The 20,894-nt window shown below is 38.6% G+C and overlaps 2 protein-coding genes, 1 long non-coding RNA gene and 3 pseudogenes across 5 annotated transcripts; 4 read left to right on the top strand and 2 right to left on the bottom strand.

Annotated features, from left to right (window-relative positions):
- Positions 1 to 820: 820 nt before the first annotated feature.
- LOC103325583 (malate dehydrogenase, cytoplasmic-like) lies at positions 821 to 3,711 on the top strand. Of its 2 annotated transcripts, none has more exons than XM_008227772.2 (7): positions 821 to 980; positions 1,951 to 2,109; positions 2,206 to 2,381; positions 2,550 to 2,827; positions 2,911 to 3,046; positions 3,170 to 3,281; positions 3,473 to 3,711. In XM_008227772.2, the coding sequence occupies exons 1-7, from the start codon at positions 938 to 940 to the stop codon at positions 3,565 to 3,567; spliced, it is 999 nt and encodes a 332-aa protein (XP_008225994.2). In that variant the 5' UTR covers positions 821 to 937; the 3' UTR covers positions 3,568 to 3,711. The 2 variants fall into 2 exon arrangements, with proteins under 2 accessions (XP_008225994.2, XP_016648367.2); XM_016792881.2 differs by lacking the exon at positions 821 to 980 and adding an exon at positions 1,366 to 1,540.
- Positions 3,712 to 4,032: 321 nt separating this feature from the next.
- LOC103325639 (organic cation/carnitine transporter 2 pseudogene) lies at positions 4,033 to 5,351 on the top strand (annotated as a pseudogene).
- Positions 5,352 to 6,976: 1,625 nt separating this feature from the next.
- Positions 6,977 to 8,732, bottom strand: LOC103325637 (organic cation/carnitine transporter 3 pseudogene; annotated as a pseudogene).
- A 4,354-nt stretch (positions 8,733 to 13,086) lies between these two features.
- Positions 13,087 to 14,807, bottom strand: LOC103325582 (organic cation/carnitine transporter 3-like). Its single transcript, XM_008227771.3, is given in 2 exon segments — positions 13,087 to 13,203; positions 13,205 to 14,807. Coding segments are annotated over 2 exon segments (1,608 nt in total). The 5' UTR covers positions 14,756 to 14,807; the 3' UTR covers positions 13,087 to 13,146.
- A 527-nt stretch (positions 14,808 to 15,334) lies between these two features.
- LOC148918648 (uncharacterized) lies at positions 15,335 to 15,955 on the top strand. Its single transcript, XR_016125387.1, has 2 exons — positions 15,335 to 15,585; positions 15,699 to 15,955. It is a non-coding gene; the product is annotated as an uncharacterized LOC148918648 (long non-coding RNA).
- Positions 15,956 to 18,314: 2,359 nt separating this feature from the next.
- Positions 18,315 to 20,189, top strand: LOC103325581 (organic cation/carnitine transporter 3 pseudogene; annotated as a pseudogene). Its single transcript, XR_016125157.1, has one exon. The product of XR_016125157.1 is annotated as an organic cation/carnitine transporter 3 pseudogene (transcript).
- The last annotated feature ends 705 nt before the right edge of the window (positions 20,190 to 20,894 follow it).

Below are 20,894 nucleotides of genomic sequence, written 5' to 3'. Positions count from 1 at the left end.
GATGGGAATTAAAATAAGGAGTTGAATTCCAATTACGAATTATTCTTGTATTTACTACAAATAGAGGAACGAAACGTAAACGAGGCCCACACAAAATAAGGATACAAACTTTTCACTCTATAACTTACTGGTAAGATATAGGCTTTTCACTCTAAATCCAATTCCACATAGTTTAGTAAACAATTTTAATGGAAAATCGGATTCCAATTCCTCCTCAATTCAATTCCTCATAACCTGATTACGAATCTAATAATCAATTGCAAAGAACTTTCATCCACATGGAGTTGGGGCAAAAGAAAAAAAAAAAAAAAAACATAGGCCTTAATTTGTTATTGATAAAGTGCCCACTCGAACGACGTGCCTCACCATTTAGAGTGGAGAATAATTTGCAATTCACCAAAAAATAACCTGGTGTTATCTAATCCATACCGCTAGCTAAGTCAATTATATTGTTCGTTACTAGTCTCAGCCTTCACATAGTTCAACTTAGCTCACTAAATGATAAAAAATGATTCACCAAATCAATCCAAACTCGACTAATAATGAAATAAGAGATGTATTTACAAAATTTTAAAGTGTGATATGTAAAATGAGACGTAATTTGTTGAAAAGTAGGGCAAAAAATACCAAGATGACATGGTCGTTGAGATGAAATGGTTACAAGTGGACGTTTCTTAGTGTTTGCATGGTGCCAATTTCTGTTATCTGCGTGAGTATGGAAGTTGGCAGTCTTCCTATCATCACGCTTATCTCTACCCTCGATTTCCGTCACTCTGAATCTTCCAAATCCTCATCTCCTTCTCTTTCTCAACCTCATTCTCATTAGTTCCCATCCTTATTAAACCACCCCTGTTTTCAACAAGTCTCATCGCCATTTTCTCTATTTTTATCATTCCTAAAACCCCATTTTCTCTATCCAAAACCACACTTCGCAGCAATGGCGAAAGACCCAGTTCGAGTTCTTGTCACTGGTGCTGCTGGTATGGTCATTCTTTCAAAATTTACTTCCTTTCTAGTATTATTTTCACTGTGTGGCTGGCTTGAATGAAAATGTGGATTAAGAGAAGAGTTTCAAGTTTTTTTTTTTTGGTTGTTATGAGATCACTAAAATTCTTCAACAATCATGGATTTGAGATTGTTCTTTTTATTAATTTTTTGTATTCCTTGGTTTAGAAAGAGACCAAACAGATGGTTTGGTTCTGTTCTTTGGAATAATTTGATATGTTCTGTATTTTTAAGTATCTTGTGGACTTTGTTTTGGCATCTGATTGCCTTGTTCTGGAAGTGCCCTGTAGATTCTTTGTTTCAATCACGGTACTCTTACACCTATATAAAAACATAGGACTGGATTGTTTTGATTTTGACAGGAATTGTTTGTTGCATCTGTCTGCTTTTGAGAAAATGGAGAATATTGTTCTTTTTCAGAAAATCTTGCTTGTTCTGTTCACTATTGCCTTCTTTTGGAAGCTTATAAAATACATGTGGAGTTTCTTGAGCATGGAGAAGGAGCCTGTGACTGTATTGGTTACTGGTGCTGCAGGCATGCTCAAATCAATCCTTTTATTTCTTCCCCCCCACCCCCCTGTTTTAAAAAAATTTATAAAAAAAAATTACAAGTTCATTTTCTTATAACGGTTCTGATGCAAAATTCAGACACCATGTATTTCTCATTGCCACAAAACCATCTTGGAATATTTCCTGAATTTATAAGCTCATGATATGCAATTTTGTGATTTGAAAATATTGGGCCAAGTATCTAAGCATTTGTCTGTCAAGTTAACAAAATAATGAAAAGGGACAAGCTTTTATGTTAAGTGTCCCATAATGATTAGGACTCATTTTTTGCATTTGAACTACATCTTCCTGTAATTCTGTGGTGAACTTAGATTCTTTGATATGACTTTTTAATTAATGTGTAATATAATATTGGATTTTGATTATATCCAACAGGGCAAATAGGCTATGCTATTGTTCCAATGATTGCTAGGGGGGCCATGCTTGGCCCAGATCAGCCTGTAATTCTGCACATGCTTGATATTGAACCTGCAGCTGAGTCCTTGAATGGGGTGAAAATGGAATTGATTGATGCTGCCTTTCCTCTTCTCAGAGGTATTCTTGTTAAGCCTGATCTTGGATACTAATTTATGGTAGATTGATATTTCTCCTTTTGAGGATTCTTAGGGTTTACCTTGTACATGTTTGTAGGTGTTGTTGCTACAACAGATGTCCAGGAAGCTTGTAAGGGTGTCAATATTGCTGTTATGGTTGGTGGATTCCCACGGAAGGAAGGTATGGAAAGAAAGGATGTGATGTCGAAAAATATATCGATTTACAAGGCTCAAGCTTCAGCATTAGAAAAGAATGCTGCTGCAGATGTCAAGGTGAGAGAAGCCATATGAAATGTGTGCACGACGTTACTTTTTTATTATCTTTTATGTTCATCCCTAATCCTTATACTGAAAATTTGGAGATATTGTTGCTGTGTTTTTCTTTACATCAAAATGTTGCTATGCTTAAGTTGATGCAGTTTCATTTCTTCTACCATTCAGGTGCTGGTGGTTGCCAATCCAGCAAACACTAATGCGCTCATCTTGAAAGAATTTGCACCTTCAATCCCGGAGAAAAACATCACATGTCTTACAAGACTGGATCACAACAGGGCATTAGGACAAATCTCTGAGAAGCTAAATGTTCACGTCGGTGATGTGAAGAATGTTATCATCTGGGGCAATCACTCCTCAACTCAGTATCCTGATGTCAACCATGCAACTGTCACCACCAGCGGTGGAGAGAAACCTGTCAGAGAACTTGTGGCTAATGATCAATGGTACATCTCAAATTTCTGACAGGTAAAATTTAGTATAAATCTTTAAGTTACACAAATTCTTCATCCATTTTATCATTCTCTAGGTTGAATACCGAGTTCATCACCACCGTGCAGCAGCGCGGTGCAGCCATTATTAAGGCCAGGAAGCTATCAAGTGCACTGTCTGCTGCAAGTTCTGCTTGTGATCATATACGTGATTGGGTTCTCGGGACTCCTAAGGTTTCTTGTCATCTTTACCAGTATTTTGTTCTTGAACAATTAATGGTTTTTGTTTTTTTTTCGTTCTTGATATAATTCTATACAAATTTAATATTTTTCTTTGTTGATCTGAATGTCATTCAGGGTTCATGGGTTTCCATGGGTGTGTATTCTGATGGCTCTTATGGAATCCAGCCAGGCCTCGTATACTCTTTCCCAGTTACATGTGAAAAAGGACAATGGTCAATTGTGCAGGGTAAGTTTGAACTCAGTGCCCATTGTTAACTTCCTTCAGCCATTTGAAACCTGAGCTTTGAACTCAAAATCATGTTTTGGAAACAACAAATTACTGTCATTAAGGATTATGAAACACTTTCAAATCCTAGTAATGGTTCTGCCAAATAAAATTGAATAGTTAAAGTTGGACTTATGCCTATTTCAATGCAGGACTCAAGATTGATGAGTTTTCGAGGGGAAAGCTGGATGCAACTGCACAAGAGCTCATTGAGGAGAAATCCTTGGCCCATTCATGTCTCAATTGACCATGAAGCTTTTCTTTTCTCATTGAATAATGACAGAGAGACTCAATGATCCATCAAATAAAGGAAGAACACATATTGGTTTTCCTTGTAGTTGTAGACAATTTATGTGGTTTGTTATGCAATGTTAATGTTCCTGGGTTTAAATTAGATTGAATGAAATGTATCGTAGTCATCCGTATATGATTTAATTGCTGAGATGCAAGTTCTTGACTTAAACAAGATAGCTAAGGGGGTGATTAGTAAGTATAAATTACAGAGATGATCCTCAAATAATAACCTTAAAATGAGGACATCACTGGCTTTCCCCATTATTCTGAAATAATAAAGAGTTCCCAAGCTGTTTACTTATAGGAAGTACAGCAAAAGAGGATGCAAAATCAAGGAATCAATCAATTACAAAAAATGAAAGAAATCTCAGATTGACATTAGTGTTAAGGTAAATTAATTGGAGAATCAAGGGGAGATTCAAATTCCTTGGTTGTCAAATTGTTTCTACTTTATAAAACCTTTCAAGGGTAGATTCTAATAAACCCCATGGCAATAGCTGCCAAGAATTCTGTCTCTCTACAAGCATCCATGTGCACCAAGCACATGGATGATCCAACATCTCCTCTACCTCCTTCCAATTTATCGGAGCCAGAAAATCTAAGTCCCAACACAAAAAATATCCCATCCCTGAACAAAATGATTGAGCAGAGTCTTGGGGCATTCAACTGGGCACAACTCTCCCAATCCATTGTGGTGTCATTGGCTTGGGTTTGTGATGGGCAACAGTCATTCATAAGTGTCTACACAGATGCCCAACCTGCATGGCATTCCACCACCAATTCCACTACATGCAGCTCTACCTCTTCCATTTGTGCACTTCCCTGCCCCGATTGGGCATTGGAATGGCCCTGCCTCAAAGACCACCATATCAGAATGGTCCCTTGAATGTGCTAGCTCATTCATTACAGGCCTACCTGCCTCATCTTTCTTCATCGGGTGCCTTATAGGTGGCCTTATCCTAGGCACACTTGCTGATTCATCGCTCGGCCGCAAGAACCTGCTCTTGATCTCATGCCTGATCATGTCTGTTGCCGCACTCATAACCAGCTTCTCCAACAACATTTGGACCTACTCTGCCCTGAGATTTATATCCGCGCATCGATTGGGACATGTGCCCTTGTTTTACTAACAGAAAAGGTAGGTGAACAATGGAGAGGAAGAGTAGGAATCCTCGGATTCTTTTTCTTTACCTGTGGTTTTTGTCCTTGCCACTTATAGCATACATTAATAGATTTTCTACTTGGAGAGTTCTGTATCTTTGGACATCAATTCCAGGTATCTTTTACGGCTCATTGCTTCAATTTTTTGTCACCGGGTCCCCAAGAGGGCTCTTCACGCACAGCAGTGAGGACGAATCAATGTCAGTACTAAAACAAATTGGATCAGCAGTGGAAGACAAGAGCTTGACCGTGTACTTGCTAAGCTTGCCCCATGAGCAAGAAAACAAAAATCACCCCAAAACTACTACTATATTCTCATCTATGAAGACCCTTTTTGAGAAAACATGCGCATTTAAAAGAAAATTGGCTGTCATAACACTTGGAACTGGCATTGGATTGGTCTACTATGGCATGCCATTTGGGGTTGGAAACTTAGGATTTAACATCTACCTTAGTGTAATGTTCAATGCCCTATCTGAAATACCTTCATATTTTGTCACATATATGCCATATGAGCACTTCCAGCAGTGCAACCGGGGTTGGTTTGGCCCAAAATCACGTTTCCAGCAACACTAAATGGCTCGGGTAGATGGTGGGACCCAGTGATGGGCTGGCCGAGGCAAGGCGGCGTCATGTCGACGTCGACACAGCGTCAAATTTTTAACGCGCTAATGTAAAAAAATATTTGAATGCTCCACTACATGCCGCAAATGGCTCTCGTCCACGTGTCGCACTCTGGGCTCTCCGATCAGAATTTTCCTCAAATCCAACGGCAGCCAATTTTTGTGCAATAAAAAAAATGAAAAAAATCGATTTTTTTTTTTAAATACCAAAAAATTAGTGAATTTTTTTATTTTCTATAAATACCAACCAATACTCGATATGAATTTTGAAATTTATCTGAAATTTGAAACCGAAAATCTTATCCGATATGAATAGTATTGACACGTAGGAACCAAAAATATTATTCGAAAATATTATCCAAATTAATTGTTTAGGTAAAAAAAGTTGTGAAAAAAATAAAAAAATGAAAAGTATTTACCATGGCAAAGAGCAATTGCCGAAAACACACATTGCTTTTTGCAAGGGCAACCACTATTCACGTAAATAGTAGCTGTCTTAGGCCCTCCTCCCCCCCTGCCATGACAAGGGGCAAATTGCTGAAAGTGCTCTAATTGGTGTCAAATGATCATGTGCTAGTTTTGGTACTTGGTTGGTTTATGGTTTGAGAGGTTGACTTGTTGGAGAAAGATACATTGGCTATTTACAAATTGAAAAGTTTCCAATTTGTCAAGACAATTAAAAAGGGAAACACCCTGATGGGCATGAATTTTTGGGCCTAATGCTTATGGCTAGAGTGGTTAACCTAGCTGACTTTAGATTGGATTCTTAGTTTTAGGCCTTTCACATTCCAAAACCAGAGCTTTTCTCGGGCCAAGACAACAACTCTGTCACATACTTGCTTACGGCTCCTCTCCACCTCGCCGCTCCACCATCTCAGACTTGCTGCCTTTGCGACTATAAGACGTTGATGCAAACTACATACTTCTTAATTTTATGGCTTAGATACACCAACATTTTTCAAATGACATAAAACCACCTTACATTGCCAACAGAAAAGAATCTTTCCCACCTTGATTGAGAAATCGGCCAACATAATAAGCTACAAAACAAATTAAAGTTGGATATTATGTCAAATCTTCGGTGGGAAAAAATGTAACTTCCAACCTCGCCACCGTTGGCATTATTTGTCGACATTGTAGTCAATTACATCATGAGCAATATTCATCCAAATACCTATGACACGTGAATCATGGCTTTCTCCATATTCTTTTGTTGCAGGTTACTAGTTTCTCCTTGGCGGTTGTGATCTTGCGTTGGTGGTGGTGATTTTGTCGAACCGTAACCAAATAAGATTGGATTTAGATAAATTCTGTTTACATATGGTTAATTTCAGTTGGTCGGTTGTGGTTTTTATACTACTATAAATTTCTAATTCTTTACTATGACTTTCTCGGATCAAATTAGTATAAAAGAAAAATAAAAAGAAATTTCAAATCAAACTGGATCATCGATTTGATATATGATCTATTCCAACTTGTCAGCTAAAACCCATCCTTAATTAGACAACACTAAAATAATATAAATGCCACATTTTCTGAATAGGTAGCATGTGCTTGTTTCAGTACTGGAGGGAGGCATATAGATTTTTAGATTTGTATTAATTTTATTAATTAGAAAGAAAGAAATATCAAACCCAAATTCCCTACCTCTACATGCAACACTAAAAAACGCAACTTGAAATTATTTGATAGACGACGAAGTAGTTAAATCAATCTACACATCACCAGCGACCGCATTATACAAGCAGCTGTCTCTTTGTTTGTACTCTTCTTCATCCATTGTATCACAAATCCCCCTGCCTCTCGTCTCTTGCAAACAAACCACAAACAACCCAAAAACCCCAACCACAACCCCAAACACTCCATACGACAAAAACCAGCCATTGACTCTCCCAGCCGCCGCTAGCATTGGACTAAACACTCCTCCCAACACCACCGCCTGCCTCACCATCGACACAGCCGAGTTTCTCACGCAGGTGGGGAAAAGCTCAACCGTAAATATTAGCAAGACATTGAGAGCCGAGCAGGCGCTGAAAAAAGACACAAGCTCGAACACAATTTGTAATGTTGTCCATATTGGATGAGTTCCTTTCAACACGGACATTATGCTAAAAACCCCACTAAGACTAGTGAAAACCAAGAGTGAGGTCTTCCTGTTCATTTCGGCAATGAAGACTAATGTGATTAACGAAGCTGGTAGCTCTGACAAGCCATTGAACGTGACACTTAAGTAGAGATTGAAGTCCAAGCTTCCCAAGGCTAATGGCATTCCATAATATACCATTCCAACACCAAACCCTATTGCCATAACCGCGGACAATCTTTGAAAAGCCCATCTTCTCTTCGCCAGAACGTTGATCGCCGAGTAGAGATCAACGTTCCTTGTTTCTTGCTCAAAGGACAAGTTCGAAAAGAAGCTAGAGGTGAGTGGTGTTTTAGTACTAATACCATTGATGGGTGCAATGTGTTTTAGTGTTGCAATTGCTTCTTCTTTGCGGCCTCGAACGAAGAGCCATCTTGGTGACTCATGAACCAAGAAACGAACCGTTATGCAATACAAGAATGTAGGGATGGAAGTACAAAAATAGAGTGTTCTCCATGAATGAGCTCTTTGAGGTATGCAATAGCTGGTAGGGATAGAAACCCTAGAGTGAAGCAGAAGTATCCAATGACACCTACCTGGCCACGCCACCTCCTCCCGACAAGCTCCGTTGATAGGACAAGAGCAGAGGTGCCGATGGTAGCACGGCCAAATCCAGTGATGAATCGGAGGATGGAGTAGATCCATATGTTGGGGGAGAAGGCAGTGAGAAAGGTGGACAAAGACATGAAGAGACAAGTGAGGAAGAGCATGTTTTTGCGGCCCAGTGACGTGTCAGCAAGTGTGGCCAAGGCAAGCCCACCTATTAAGCAACCCATGAAGAAAGCTGAGGCGGGCATACCCTGGACGAGTGACGGTGAACACTGCAGGGCCCATTCGGAGATGGTGGAAGTGTGTCTTGGCCAGTCCCAAGCCCATGAATTTTGAGGAAGTTGGCAAACGTTTGAGGCTGAGTTGCATGAGTTGTGAGGATCATTGAGTTGGGTGCAGTGCCATGTTGGCTGAGCGTCTGTGAAGACGGTGATGAAGGTTTGCTGGGCGTCAAAGAACCATGAAAACGATACAAGGAAAGCTTGGAGGAATTGGGCCCATCCGAAATCTCCGATGAACAGTTCGATCCTAGAGTCGAGTGAGGGAGGGTGTTTATGGTGCAACACTTGGGGTTCTGACTCGGCCGAGTTAATTTCGGAGAGAAGAGGGTTTGAATCAGCCATTTATTGGTTCAGAGCAAATGCTTAAGATATATACTCGAGTTAGTGAAGCATATGGTGAAGGTTCTTATAGGGCTTTAAGATGAATGCGCATATGATTATTTGGTCACGGGCAGTCAAATTAGTCAGCGTCGATCTATATGTTGCTTTAAGATGAATGCGCATAGAAAAAATAATAAAATATTCATTTGACATCTTGCTTTTGGAATGTCAAAAATAACATCTCAATCTTCAGCCTTCATTCCACATCAGCTTTGAAACATCGGTTGGAGTGATGTGAGATGTTATTTCTAGCTGTTAAATGTCTATGTGGCACTTTTGACACATCGGTTGGATATGCTCTAAGATTTGACATATCTCTTCTGGACTTCAAATTCATGTAAGATTTGACTACTTGGTTGGAGCAACTTTAACCTTCAATTTTTTCAATTTCATATCCATATAACAATTTTGACATATCGGTTAAAGATACTCGTAGTTATTTTGATTTATTGTTTAAATTTCATTATGAAAACCAGTACTATACGACATGCGTGCTAACTTGGGATTTAATCTCTACTTATGTCGCCTCCTTATCATAAATGCCCTCTATGCTAAGTAATTAACTATAGGTTATTTGTACACTACGCATGCACCAAAATAAATTAACGATTTCATTGTTCAAATTCATAATTAGTCATAGCTTATCACAAAGAAAAATATACTGCCACCCACCCACGAGTATTGATGTGTAAGGCACATGATCAATTTTGACCGAAATTGAATAGAATTGGTGTCGAGAATGACAGCATTAATGTGCAACAAAAGAAGACGGAGATGACATTGATCAAATTGAAAGAATAAGGAAGAAATTGATATGTTTGAAAAGAGTACATGAACTACTTGTGAAAGAATAAGGAAGAAATTGTATGTTTGAAAACAGTATATGAATTAGTTGTGATAAAAAGTCTAGATAGATGTTGGGAAAGATGGCGAAAAATCAAAGAGCCAATAAATAAATATGGCACTCTCATGATATGATTTCTCCCAGCTTTGTGTAAATAAAATGGACAAAATTAATACTCTATCTTCCACTAAGAAAAAATAATGAGAATACAATAATAATCTCACCAAACACCGGTGGCTAAACTCTCTCTTAGGTTTTCTCTCTCACACAAGTGAGGTTTTCTTATCTCTCAAAACTCTCTATGTTTTGGTTTTCTAAAGGATGCCTATAACTGAAAGAATGCAATTGCTTTTATAGGCAAACGTTCCTAACTAATTGGTGGCCGTGCATGAAAGAGAATTCTTCTCATTTTCTCTTCCATTCATTTTCTTCAAATTTTCCCGTCCTTTCTTTCATTTCATTTTAATATTTATTTCCTTCTTTTTCTCTCCTCCACTAACGAGGGAAACCCATCAATAGATACGTATCTATAGGTACATCTATTGTGAAAAGACAATGAGTATAATATTTCATTGAAATAGATATGACCCATTCAAACTATATAGATGCATCCATTCATAAAATAGAATTCCTGAGTCTTTCCATTTAGAAAGCATGTATTTAGATTTATTTCGCAAAATATGTAGATTTATTTCTCAAAATATGAAGCATTCAAATAATCTAATGGTTGTGGGTAGGCCACATCAGCTTAGGTTTTTTTTCCTCCTTCCCAAATTGACGGTAATGACTCCTTTTTCTCTAATGGCAAACACCATCACCTCCTTCTTACTTTAGTCTCACCTACCCTCTCTCTCTCTTCTTCCTTTTGTCTCCATAATTTGTCTTCTTCTACTTCATTAGCAATTGCACACCCTGGCTTGATAATTGATTTTAGAGCCACGGATCATATGACTTACGATCTATATGCTCTTCGGAATCATAACCACTCGAGTACGTGCCCAATGCAACTGGTGTGTCCTATCTTGTTAAAGGTGCTGGCACAGTCGAATTAACCCTTTCCTTATATTTGGAGCATACTTTAGTTGTTACCGCATTGTCAAATAATATCTTATATGTTCCTCAAGTGATAAAACAATTAAATTGTCTTCTATTGATCTATCTTTTTTTTGTCTTCTTTAGGAAGGATTATGTCAGTAAAGAGCACTGCTCGAGATAAAGAGAATCATATTTGGTTATAGCATCATCGTTTAGGCCATTCTTCTTTTAGTTATCTAAGACATTTATTTCTGTCTTTATTTTCATATTGTACTATTTCGGATTTTAAGTACGATACTTGCATTTTGACTAAGAGTCAGTGTGCTACTTATCAATTAAGTTCAAATAAAACATATGTTCTATTTGCTTTGGTTTAAACTGATGTTTGGGGACATGATCCTGTTTCTACTGGTTCTGATCTTTGTGAAAGATTGCACCCGTATGACATGGTTATATTTGATGAAAACAAGAGTGATGTCTATGATTGATTTCGTGTTTTTTTAAAAATGGTACATGCTTAGTTTTCTACTACCTTGAAAGTTGTTCGTTCTGGTAATAGAGGTGAATATGTCAATCAATTATTACAAGCTTATTTTCAGGATTATGATATTATTAACGAGACAACTTGTCCTCAAATACTACAACAGAATGGTGTTGTGGAAAGGAAAAATCGTCAGATCCTATAGGTGACTCGAGCCAATTTCATTGGTGCCCATATGAAACCTACCTTATGGGAGGATGCTATCACCTTTGCAGTGTATCTCATCAATCGTGTCCCAACCAGTACCCTACAATTTAAGTCACCTTTGGAGAAACTCTCTACCTATGTCACTCATTCTTCCCATTTATCCCTTGCGCTATGATATTTGGATGTGTTGTTTCTGTCTACTTTCATAAAAATCAGCGTATTAAACTTGACCCTTGTGCTTTGAAGTGTGTGTCTGTTGGCTACTTTCCACACCAGAAGATTTTCTTTCGTCATACAATGAATGTTACTTTTTCAGAAACAGAGATGTATTTTGCTGAACCAATGTCCAATTCTCCTCTTCAGGGGGAGATTGTAAGCATGGAAGAGCCAAATTAGATGATTGGGCTACCAGATTTAGTTGATGTACCCTCATCAGATTTGACAGAACTCGATTTGAAGAGACCACTAGCAACGAGTACAATACCAGACTCATAGGCAGAACCTGTACCGGCGACGTCGTCGTCGCCGCCATTGCCGTCTTCTTCAGACCTCTTGGCTTCTTATACTACTTTCCCCTCCTCTACTCCTACAGTACCCGATCATGTTATTTCTCATGCAGGTATTCCTAAGATAAGTCTAGAAAACCAGATTAATATTAACAATTCTGTCATTGATCATACAACTATTAAACAAATTGATAGTGACAGCTATCAGAGTACCTAGGGGAAGCCTCCAGATAGATACTCACTTGATAATTTTAAGCTGGTGAAATATCCAAATTGAAAACTATATTTATACTCATCAATTGTCACCCGCCAATGGGGCTTTGTGAATCAGATGTCAAGAATAACTATTTTTTTTATTAGGGAGCTTTAGTTTTAAAACACAACATAGTTTACTAATTTGGTCTTACCTAATTTTACAATAATATAATTTAAAAATATCAAAATTACACATAATGTCACTCCTTCTAAGGCAAGTATATTATGCCATGTCCACATCCGGCAATCCCACTTTTGGCTACTTCATATTTGTGGGAGGTATTTGATTCCTTGGCGGAGCAAGAAACCAGAAAGTTGTAGCCTTATCCAATGCCGACACCGAATACAGCGTGCCTAAAGGCATTTGTGAGATTTTATGTTTATAGATACTCATGGGGGAATTGGAATTTTAGCCTAAAACTGCCATGAATTGGGTCTAGTTCACTTTGAGTGTTGGGAGTGAATGATGTAAAATTTGATTTCAACACCACAAAGTTATCTGAAACAAACCTTTGTTAGTTTCTAAACTCCTTATGATAAAATTGGATTATTTTCACCAATCACAAAAAATAAATTTTCACCATTAGATAAATATATTAATATTTAGTGTTGTAAAGTGCAGTTGTTTCTCAAATTTTCTCAAATATATTAATATTTGGTTTTTGTGGCCTCTATGTATTGGGTGGTAATTATCAGCGTACAATGATTGATTTATGGTTAGAAAGCAAAGCACTAGTGTATGGCCGGCAAAATAACTCACACGAATCGGGTGTAGACAAATCCTACTGTTCGAGGAAGAGATTAATTCCTCAAATTGTTGCTGTCCGAGTACAAGTCATAGTTGGCGTGCTATATTATATCTTTGTCACTCCCTTAATAAAGTGTCTTGATCATATCCTATGTATCACTAATTTTTTATCTCTTTTGGCCCGCGTGTCCAAGAGGTTTTGCTTTATAATATTCCTTTCCGCATGAAAAAAAAAACAAAAAACAAAGACCAAAGGAGTTGTCGTGGAAAAATATTAACTCCAGATTATTTGAGGAAAGCCTTACAAGACAAAGTAGTTTAAATCAATCTACGTACATCACCAGGGACCGCATTACAAGTAGCTGTCTCTTTGTTTGTACTCTTCTTCATCCATTGTATCACAAATCCCTCTACCTCTTGTCTCTTGCAAACAAACCACAAACAACCCAAAAAGCCCAACCACAACCCCAAACACTCCATACGACAAAAACCCGCCATTGATTCTCCCAGCGGCCGCCAGCATTGGACTAAACACTCCTCCCAATACCACCGCCTGCCTCACCATCGACACAGCCGAGTTTCTCACGCAGGTGGGGAAAAGCTCAACCGTAAATATTAGCAAGATATTGAGAGCCGAGCAGGCGCTGAAAAAAGACACAAGCTCGAACACAATTTGTATTGTTGTCCATATTGGATGAATTCCTTTCAATACGGACATGATGCTAAACACCCCACTAAGACTAGTGAAAACCAAGAGTGAGGTCTTCCTGTTCATTTTGGCAATGAAGACTAATGTGATTAATGAAGCTGGTAGCTCTGACAAGCCATTGAACGTGACACTTAAGTAGATATTGAAGTCCAAGCTTCCCAAGGCTAATGGCATTCCATAATATACCATTCCAACACCAAATCCCATTGCCATAAGCGCGGACAATCTCCTAAAAGCCCATCTTCTCTTCACCAGAACTTTGATCGCCGAGTACAGATCAACGTTCCTTGTTTCTTGCTCAAAGGACAAGTTCGAAAAGAAGCTAGATGTGAGTGGTGTTTTAGTACTAGTACCATTGATGGGTGCGATGTGTTTTAGTGTTGCAATTGCTTCTTCTTTGCGGCCTCGAACGAAGAGCCATCTTGGTGACTCATGAACCAAGAAACGAACCGTTATGCAATACAAGAATGTAGGGATGGAAGTACAAAAATAGAGTGTTCTCCATGAATGAGCTCTTTGAGTGTATGCAATAGCTGGTAGGGATAGAAACCCTAGAGTGAAGCAGAAGTATCCAATGACACCTACCTGGCCACGCCACCTCCTCCCGACAAGCTCCGTTGATAGGACAAGAGCAGAGGTGCCGATGGTAGCACGGCCAAATCCAGTGATGAATCGGAGGATGGAGTAGATCCATATGTTGGGGGAGAAGGCAGTGAGAAAGGTGGACAAAGACATGAAGAGACAAGTGAGGAAGAGCATGTTTTTGCGGCCCAGTGACGTGTCAGCAAGTGTGGCCAAGGCAAGCCCACCTATTAAGCAACCCATGAAGAAAGCTGAGGCGGGCATACCCTGGACGAGTGACGGTGAACACTGCAGGGCCCATTCGGAGATGGTGGAAGTGTGTCTTGGCCAGTCCCAAGCCCATGAATTTTGAGGAAGTTGGCAAACGTTCGAGGCTGAGTGACATGAGTTGTTAGGATCATCGAGTTGGGTGCAGTGCCATGTTGGCTCGGCATCTGTGAAGACGGTGATGAAGGTTTGTTGGGCATCAAAGAACCACGAAAACGATACAAGGATGGCTTGGAGGAATTGGGCCCACCCGAAATCTCCGATGCACCGTTCGATCGTGGAGTCTAGGGAGGGAACGTGTTTGTGCAACAATGGGGGTTCTGACTCGGCCGAGTTGATTTCGGAGAGAAGAGGGGTTGAATCGCCCATTCATTGGCTCATAGAAAAATGTTTAAGATATATCTATGAGTTAGTGAAGCATATGGGTGAAGGATTTTATAGGGCCTTTTGCGATGAATGCGCAATGATCATTTGGTTACACACAGCCAAAGTAGTCAACATCATATATGTAATAATTTAACTTTGTGTCCGATAGAATTTTAGATAGGTTGATATCATGTAGGATATAAAACTAGATACATAACAATCTGACACCACAAAACCTGTTCACAAGACTTTTTCTCATCTCTAACTTTCTTGAATGGTCCTCCTCCACTCTGTACAAGCTTTCTCAAAGTTTTAGTGAATGATATTTTACAACCATATATTGAAGAATATGAATCCTATATTAGAACTTAACTAAATAAAATTCAACAAATAATGAATGGTTCCACTACTAATATCACCAAGTCTTTTTGTGGTAAAACATCACACCTATTGGGTTTTGTAGGTAATTAAGTTGGGAACAATATCGTTGTTGCTAGTAAGACTACTGATCCGACAATCTAAAATCTTTTACATCTACTGTCCTCTTCACTTTTGCCAGTGTATTCCTCAGTGGCTCTTTCCTTTTCTCTGGTGATTACTAGCCACTTCTTCTTCTTCTTCTTCTTCCCCCTCCCCCTCTCCTTTCTCTCTTATCTTACACACCTTTCTTCTCTAATTTGATTCAGGATTCCTACAACCAGATCTAAGATTTTTTTTCTTTTTTTTTTCACTCTTCTCCTTCTCTCTAAATTTCTAGGTTGTATTCTCAAACAAGGTTTTACTCAATATCACTCTGCCGCACTTGCCCATGCATTATGCTCCTGCCTCATATGGTAAAATCTTTTCTTCGCTGTTTCTAGTTGAGTTCCTTTTGTTTCTTGTTGACCTTGGTTGCGCTACTAGTTCTCAACAAAGAACAAATTCTGACAGTCCTTCAAATCTCCAGATTGTTTCCAGTCATCAGTTCAATTCCATAATTATGGATATTCAGTCCAGCAGAGTGATCTAAAGTTTAAGTTGTTTCTCATTTACTTGTTACGTTGTATTCTCAAGATTGTATCCCCCTGTTTTTTGTGGATTCCTGGTGTATTTTGTTTACTCTTTTTCTGGGCTTCAATGAAAAGCTAGTAATTAATAAATAAATAAATAAATAAAAAGAACAAGGATGCCACATAACGCATCTGGAGGGAGGTTCAAAGTGAATGGAAGAAGAACTATGGTGGTTGTGAGTGTATGCGTGTTTGAATTGCCTTCTTTCCCTATGCTATTTGATAATGGAAAACCACAACAATCTAGACTCTTTTAATGGCAATTGGTTGTTGGCCATTGAGTTAAATGGTGCGAATTATTAATGAACATGCAAGAAGAGGGCACTGAAGATTTTGGGTTGTAAATTCCAATCATTGAGTTTTCTAATTGGTTTGATAACATTTAGTTTTTAGGTATTGCAATTTAAAATAACACTTGCTGCCCTTTTTAAGTTATTGTACATAGCTCACAACACTTTTACACAAAAATTTATTGTATCATCGTCACTTTTAACAAAAAGTTTACCAAACACCAAACTGATTTCTTTCACAGCTGATTTCTCTTAAAACAAATTCGACAGTGATTATTTCAATAACACAACAATGCTAAACTGACCCTAAGCACCACCAAAATAAATAAACGAATTCATTCTTCAAATTCAGGGCTAACTATTTCCTGACCACAACTGTTTAGATAAGATAACTGCCATGAGTCATAGCTTATCACAGGCAATTAAATACGTATAACCTTTCATTGAAATAGATATGATGCATCGATCTATTCATAAAACACACCCACATTCATCAAGCACCCGAAGCAACTTGTCATTCAAAACTTGTGCAAGGCAAAACCCGGTTCCCAACAAAATTGTGGCTAAATACAAGTTTCTTATTTTGTATTCCTCCAAAGAACGTAAAATTATTAAATTTTCTAACAGAGTTCACTGCCAAGTAAAAGCGACAACATGCGCCTCTTTCTTTAACGTATTTGGCAATTTTATTTCTGCTATGGAATTTCTAGTCCCTCAACCACCCTTTTATTAATCTAATTAAAATGCACAAGATGTTAATCGTCAAGAGAGCATTTTTGCTCACCTCTTTAGTCAAAGTGTGCCCGTACCATCCTTCTCAACACATATGTCCATTGACACAGCCATGGCTCTAGAAATACAAAGTAATGAGTTAACTATGGTTATACCAATGAACACGTGTCAAGTATTGAGAATGATAATAAAAATACACCTTAAGTTAAAGTGTTGAGTGAAAATATTTTCAATCATTAATGTGCCTGCCTGCCATAATAGGAAGATTTCAGACCCAAAAAGGGCAAAAGGGGTTTTATTTTAGAATATCTAAAAGGCTTCTTTTTTATCCAAGTTGGAGGATGGTCGATTCATGCATGCTTGAAACAATATACTAATAGATGGTGATACCTGATGAGAAGCTTTGTCATCTTCCACTTTCTAACATTATTAAAGTGCACTTGTTGGAAAATCAAGCAAAACTAAACCATATATATCTTGTGGGCTGGAAAGCAATTTTCGAGTTGTTAATCATGGAAAACCAAAAGCTCTCTAAAAAAATAAGATAATAAAAACCAAAAGCTCAAAACCATTAATTTTATTCCGGTTAAGAAGTTCTTAACCTGACCTCTCTTGTCGCTTAATGCGTCGATCAATGTTAAGAAGCTCAATGACATTTAATATTAACCCAACTACCGCCATTTTTTGTTTGCTTCAGTGGTTTGTTTATATGATTTTTTAAGTCTTGATTAAACTATGTTCTGTAGTGATAAGATTGATGCCTCAAACATCCAATTACGTGAATGTTTTCAATTCTCTAATTTAAATTAGAGTACTTGTCACTTGCGATTGATATGTAAACGTGTGGGTCACATTAAAGCATGAGGAAAGATTTATCAATACTTACCACCCAATTGCAATGTTCGCCATTCAATATCCAAACTCAGACTTCCAAGTGATATTTGTTTATTTAATTTTTTCAAGGAACAAAGCTAAAATGTGTGCTCTCTTTCTTTTCTTAATCAATGAAGTTAATTTTGTTGCTGACGGTGTTTGTGCCTGAAATATAAATGTAATCTATCGTTTTTTTATCTAAAAAAATTGTATGAAGCCTAATCTTTTATGTTAATTAATTCAGTTTAGAAATGTCAAGTAGTCTTCCGAACCAATAAAACTCTATGACAAGTCCTTGTATAAAACCACCTTTGTGATACTGCATGCTTGTCAATTGTCTTGTAATTACTGCCTTGATGAAATTTAAACAATATAAATGAAAAAGAATATGTATTTGGAAACAAAAAATTAGGATATTCCCTAAAACATAGTAAAAGTTGGTCCCCCATATACCAAATTGAAAGAGCAGCCCATTGTAAGAAAAGTTAAGAGATGTGAGCAGATGCCATGTGAAACACGTTTAATTATGTTCGTAGATTGTTGATGTGTATACACTAATTTATATACATAAGTTGCTTTTACTGAAATTCTTATACAAAAGCACCAATAATTTTCTCAAACACCAAAAGCCCTATAAAAGCATTCATTATATTATTTCACTCATTCATAACTCAAACGCGTTTGCTTTTAGCTCTGGACCAAATGGCTTATTCAACACCTCTTCTCTCCGAACTCAACTTGGCCGACTCAGAACCTCCGGTACTGCACACACACCTTCCCTCCCTCGACTCCATGATTGAACGGTGCATCGGAGATTTCGGGTGGGCCCAATTCCTCCAAGCTACCCTTGTATCATTTTCATGGTTCTTTGATGCCCAACAAACCTTCATCACCGTCTTCACAGACGCGGAGCCAACATGGCACTGCACCCAACTCACTGACCGCCACAGCTCATGCAATTCAGCCTCCAACATTTGCCAACTTCCCCAAAACTTATGGGCCTGGGACAGGCCGAAATACACCTCCACCGTCTCTGAATGGGCCCTTGAGTGCTCGTCATCCCTCGTGACTGGCCTGCCCGCCTCCGCGTTTTTTATGGGCTGTTTAATTGGCGGACTGGCCTTGGCCACACTTGCTGACACGTCATTGGGACGCAAAAACATGCTGTTCCTCTCATGTCTCATGATGTCTTTGTCCACCTTCCTCACCGCCTTTTCTACCAACATATGGATCTATTCCGCCCTCCGATTCATCACCGGATTTGGCCGCGCCACCATTGGCACCTCTGCTCTTGTCTTATCAACGGAGCTTGTTGGGAGGCGGTGGCGCGGCCAAGTTGGTGTTATCGGATTCTTCTGCTTCACCCTAGGGTTTCTATCCCTACCCGCAACAGCATATAGTCAAAGAGCTCATTCATGGAGAAGCCTCTATATTTGGACTTCTATTCCCACATTATTGTATTCTATTATGGTTCATTTCTTGGTTCGTGAGTCACCAAGATGGCTCTTTGTTAGAGGTCGCAAAGACGACGCAATTGCAACCCTAAAATGCATTGCACCCATTGATAGTGCTACTACTAAAACACCATTTACCTCGAGCTTTATTTCGAGCTTGTCCTTCGAGCAAGAAACATGGAACGTTGATCTCTGCTCGTCGATCAGCGTTCTGGTAGAGAGAAGATGGGCTTTTCGGAGATTGTCCGCCGTTATGGCAATGGGGTTTGGCACGGGAATGGTGTATTATGGCATGCCCTTAGCCTTGGGAAGCTTGAACTTCAATCTCTACCTGAGTGTCACATTCAATGCCTTGTCTGAACTACCAGCTTCATTAATCGCATTCTTCTTCATCGACCAAATGAACAGGAAAACCTCACTCCTTGTTTTCACCAGCCTTTGTGGGATTTGCAGCATTATGTCTGTGCTGAAAGGGATGAATCCAATATGGACAAGATTACAAATTGGGTTCGAGCTTGTGTCTTTTTTCAGCGCCTGCTCAGCTTTCAATGTCTTGCTTATATTTATGATTGAGCTATTTCCCACGTGCGTGAGAAACTCGGCTCTGTCGATGGTGAGGCAAGCGGTGGTGTTGGGTGGTGTGTTTAGTCCGATGCTGGCGGCTGCTGGGAGAGCCAATGGCGGGTTTTTGTCGTATGGAGTGTTTGGGGTTGTGGTTGGGGTTTGTGGGTTGTTTGCTTTATGTTTGCCAGAGACAAGAGGTTGTGGGATTTGTGATACGATGGATGAACAAGAGTACAAAGACACAGCTGCTTGTAACGCGGTTGGTCGTGTCTAGATTGATTTTAACTACCTTTGTCTTGTAGGGCTACCTTTGCTTAACTTATCTAAAGTTGCGTTTTTAAATGGTGAACATAGCTAGTTGAGAGTTGGATTGGAATTGTCTTTGTAAAATATCAAAATTTGTCATACATCTCCTTTACAAAAAAAAAAGTTTGATCATCACCCTTCAATACCATCTGCTATTTCTATTTCTTCATGTCAAAATGAAATCAAAGTGTACGTTTGTAAGAATCAATTCAAGTTGAAAAACAACTCTACTATAATATTTGTCTGTATTTTTTTGTGGCCATCACGTGGACCAAAAAAGCTGTTCAAATTTTATCGATAAGCTTTGAAGACCCCAGAAACTCACAGAAAAAGGGTTTTTCTTTTTCTTTTTCCAGATAAAATTGTTTATATATGTTGAAGATATCATAGCAGGCTTTGTGGAGTGCAGTGCAGCTGTTGATTAGAAAAGCATGGACCCAGGCCTTTGGAGCTTTTTGGTGGTCATACACTCACAACTCTCTCAACATGATAACGATAATAAAGATTCATAATATGATCATATCGACAAAATGATGTTGTAGAGCCTGACATGGTTGATAAAGCTGTGGGATCCAACTGCAGACACGTGCTTAGTGAAGTTGGTTAGAGCGTATATGTACCCTATTATGCACTCAAGTTCGAATCCCCTCTTCGTAGTTTAGACTAGATTAAAATAAAATGACGCTTGTATAAAAAAAAAAAAAAGAAGTGGTGGAATACAATCAGCATTTGACACAAAAGATCTACTGCGTTTAAGGCACAAAATAAACGAAGAATGAGCAGCATGCATCATCGCATGACACAGTCATCAATATTTTAGAAGATTCAAAGACTTATGACAACATCGAAATGAATTGGGTAGAAGAAGAGTGTA

Source organism: Prunus mume, linkage group LG3, assembly GCF_029339155.1.
Source record: "Prunus mume cultivar Tortuosa linkage group LG3, ASM2933915v1, whole genome shotgun sequence".
In the NCBI taxonomy this organism is placed as follows: domain Eukaryota; kingdom Viridiplantae; phylum Streptophyta; class Magnoliopsida; order Rosales; family Rosaceae; genus Prunus; species Prunus mume.
The sequence above is the reverse complement of the archived record's forward strand: the minus strand, read 5'-3'. Positions and strand labels throughout refer to the sequence as shown.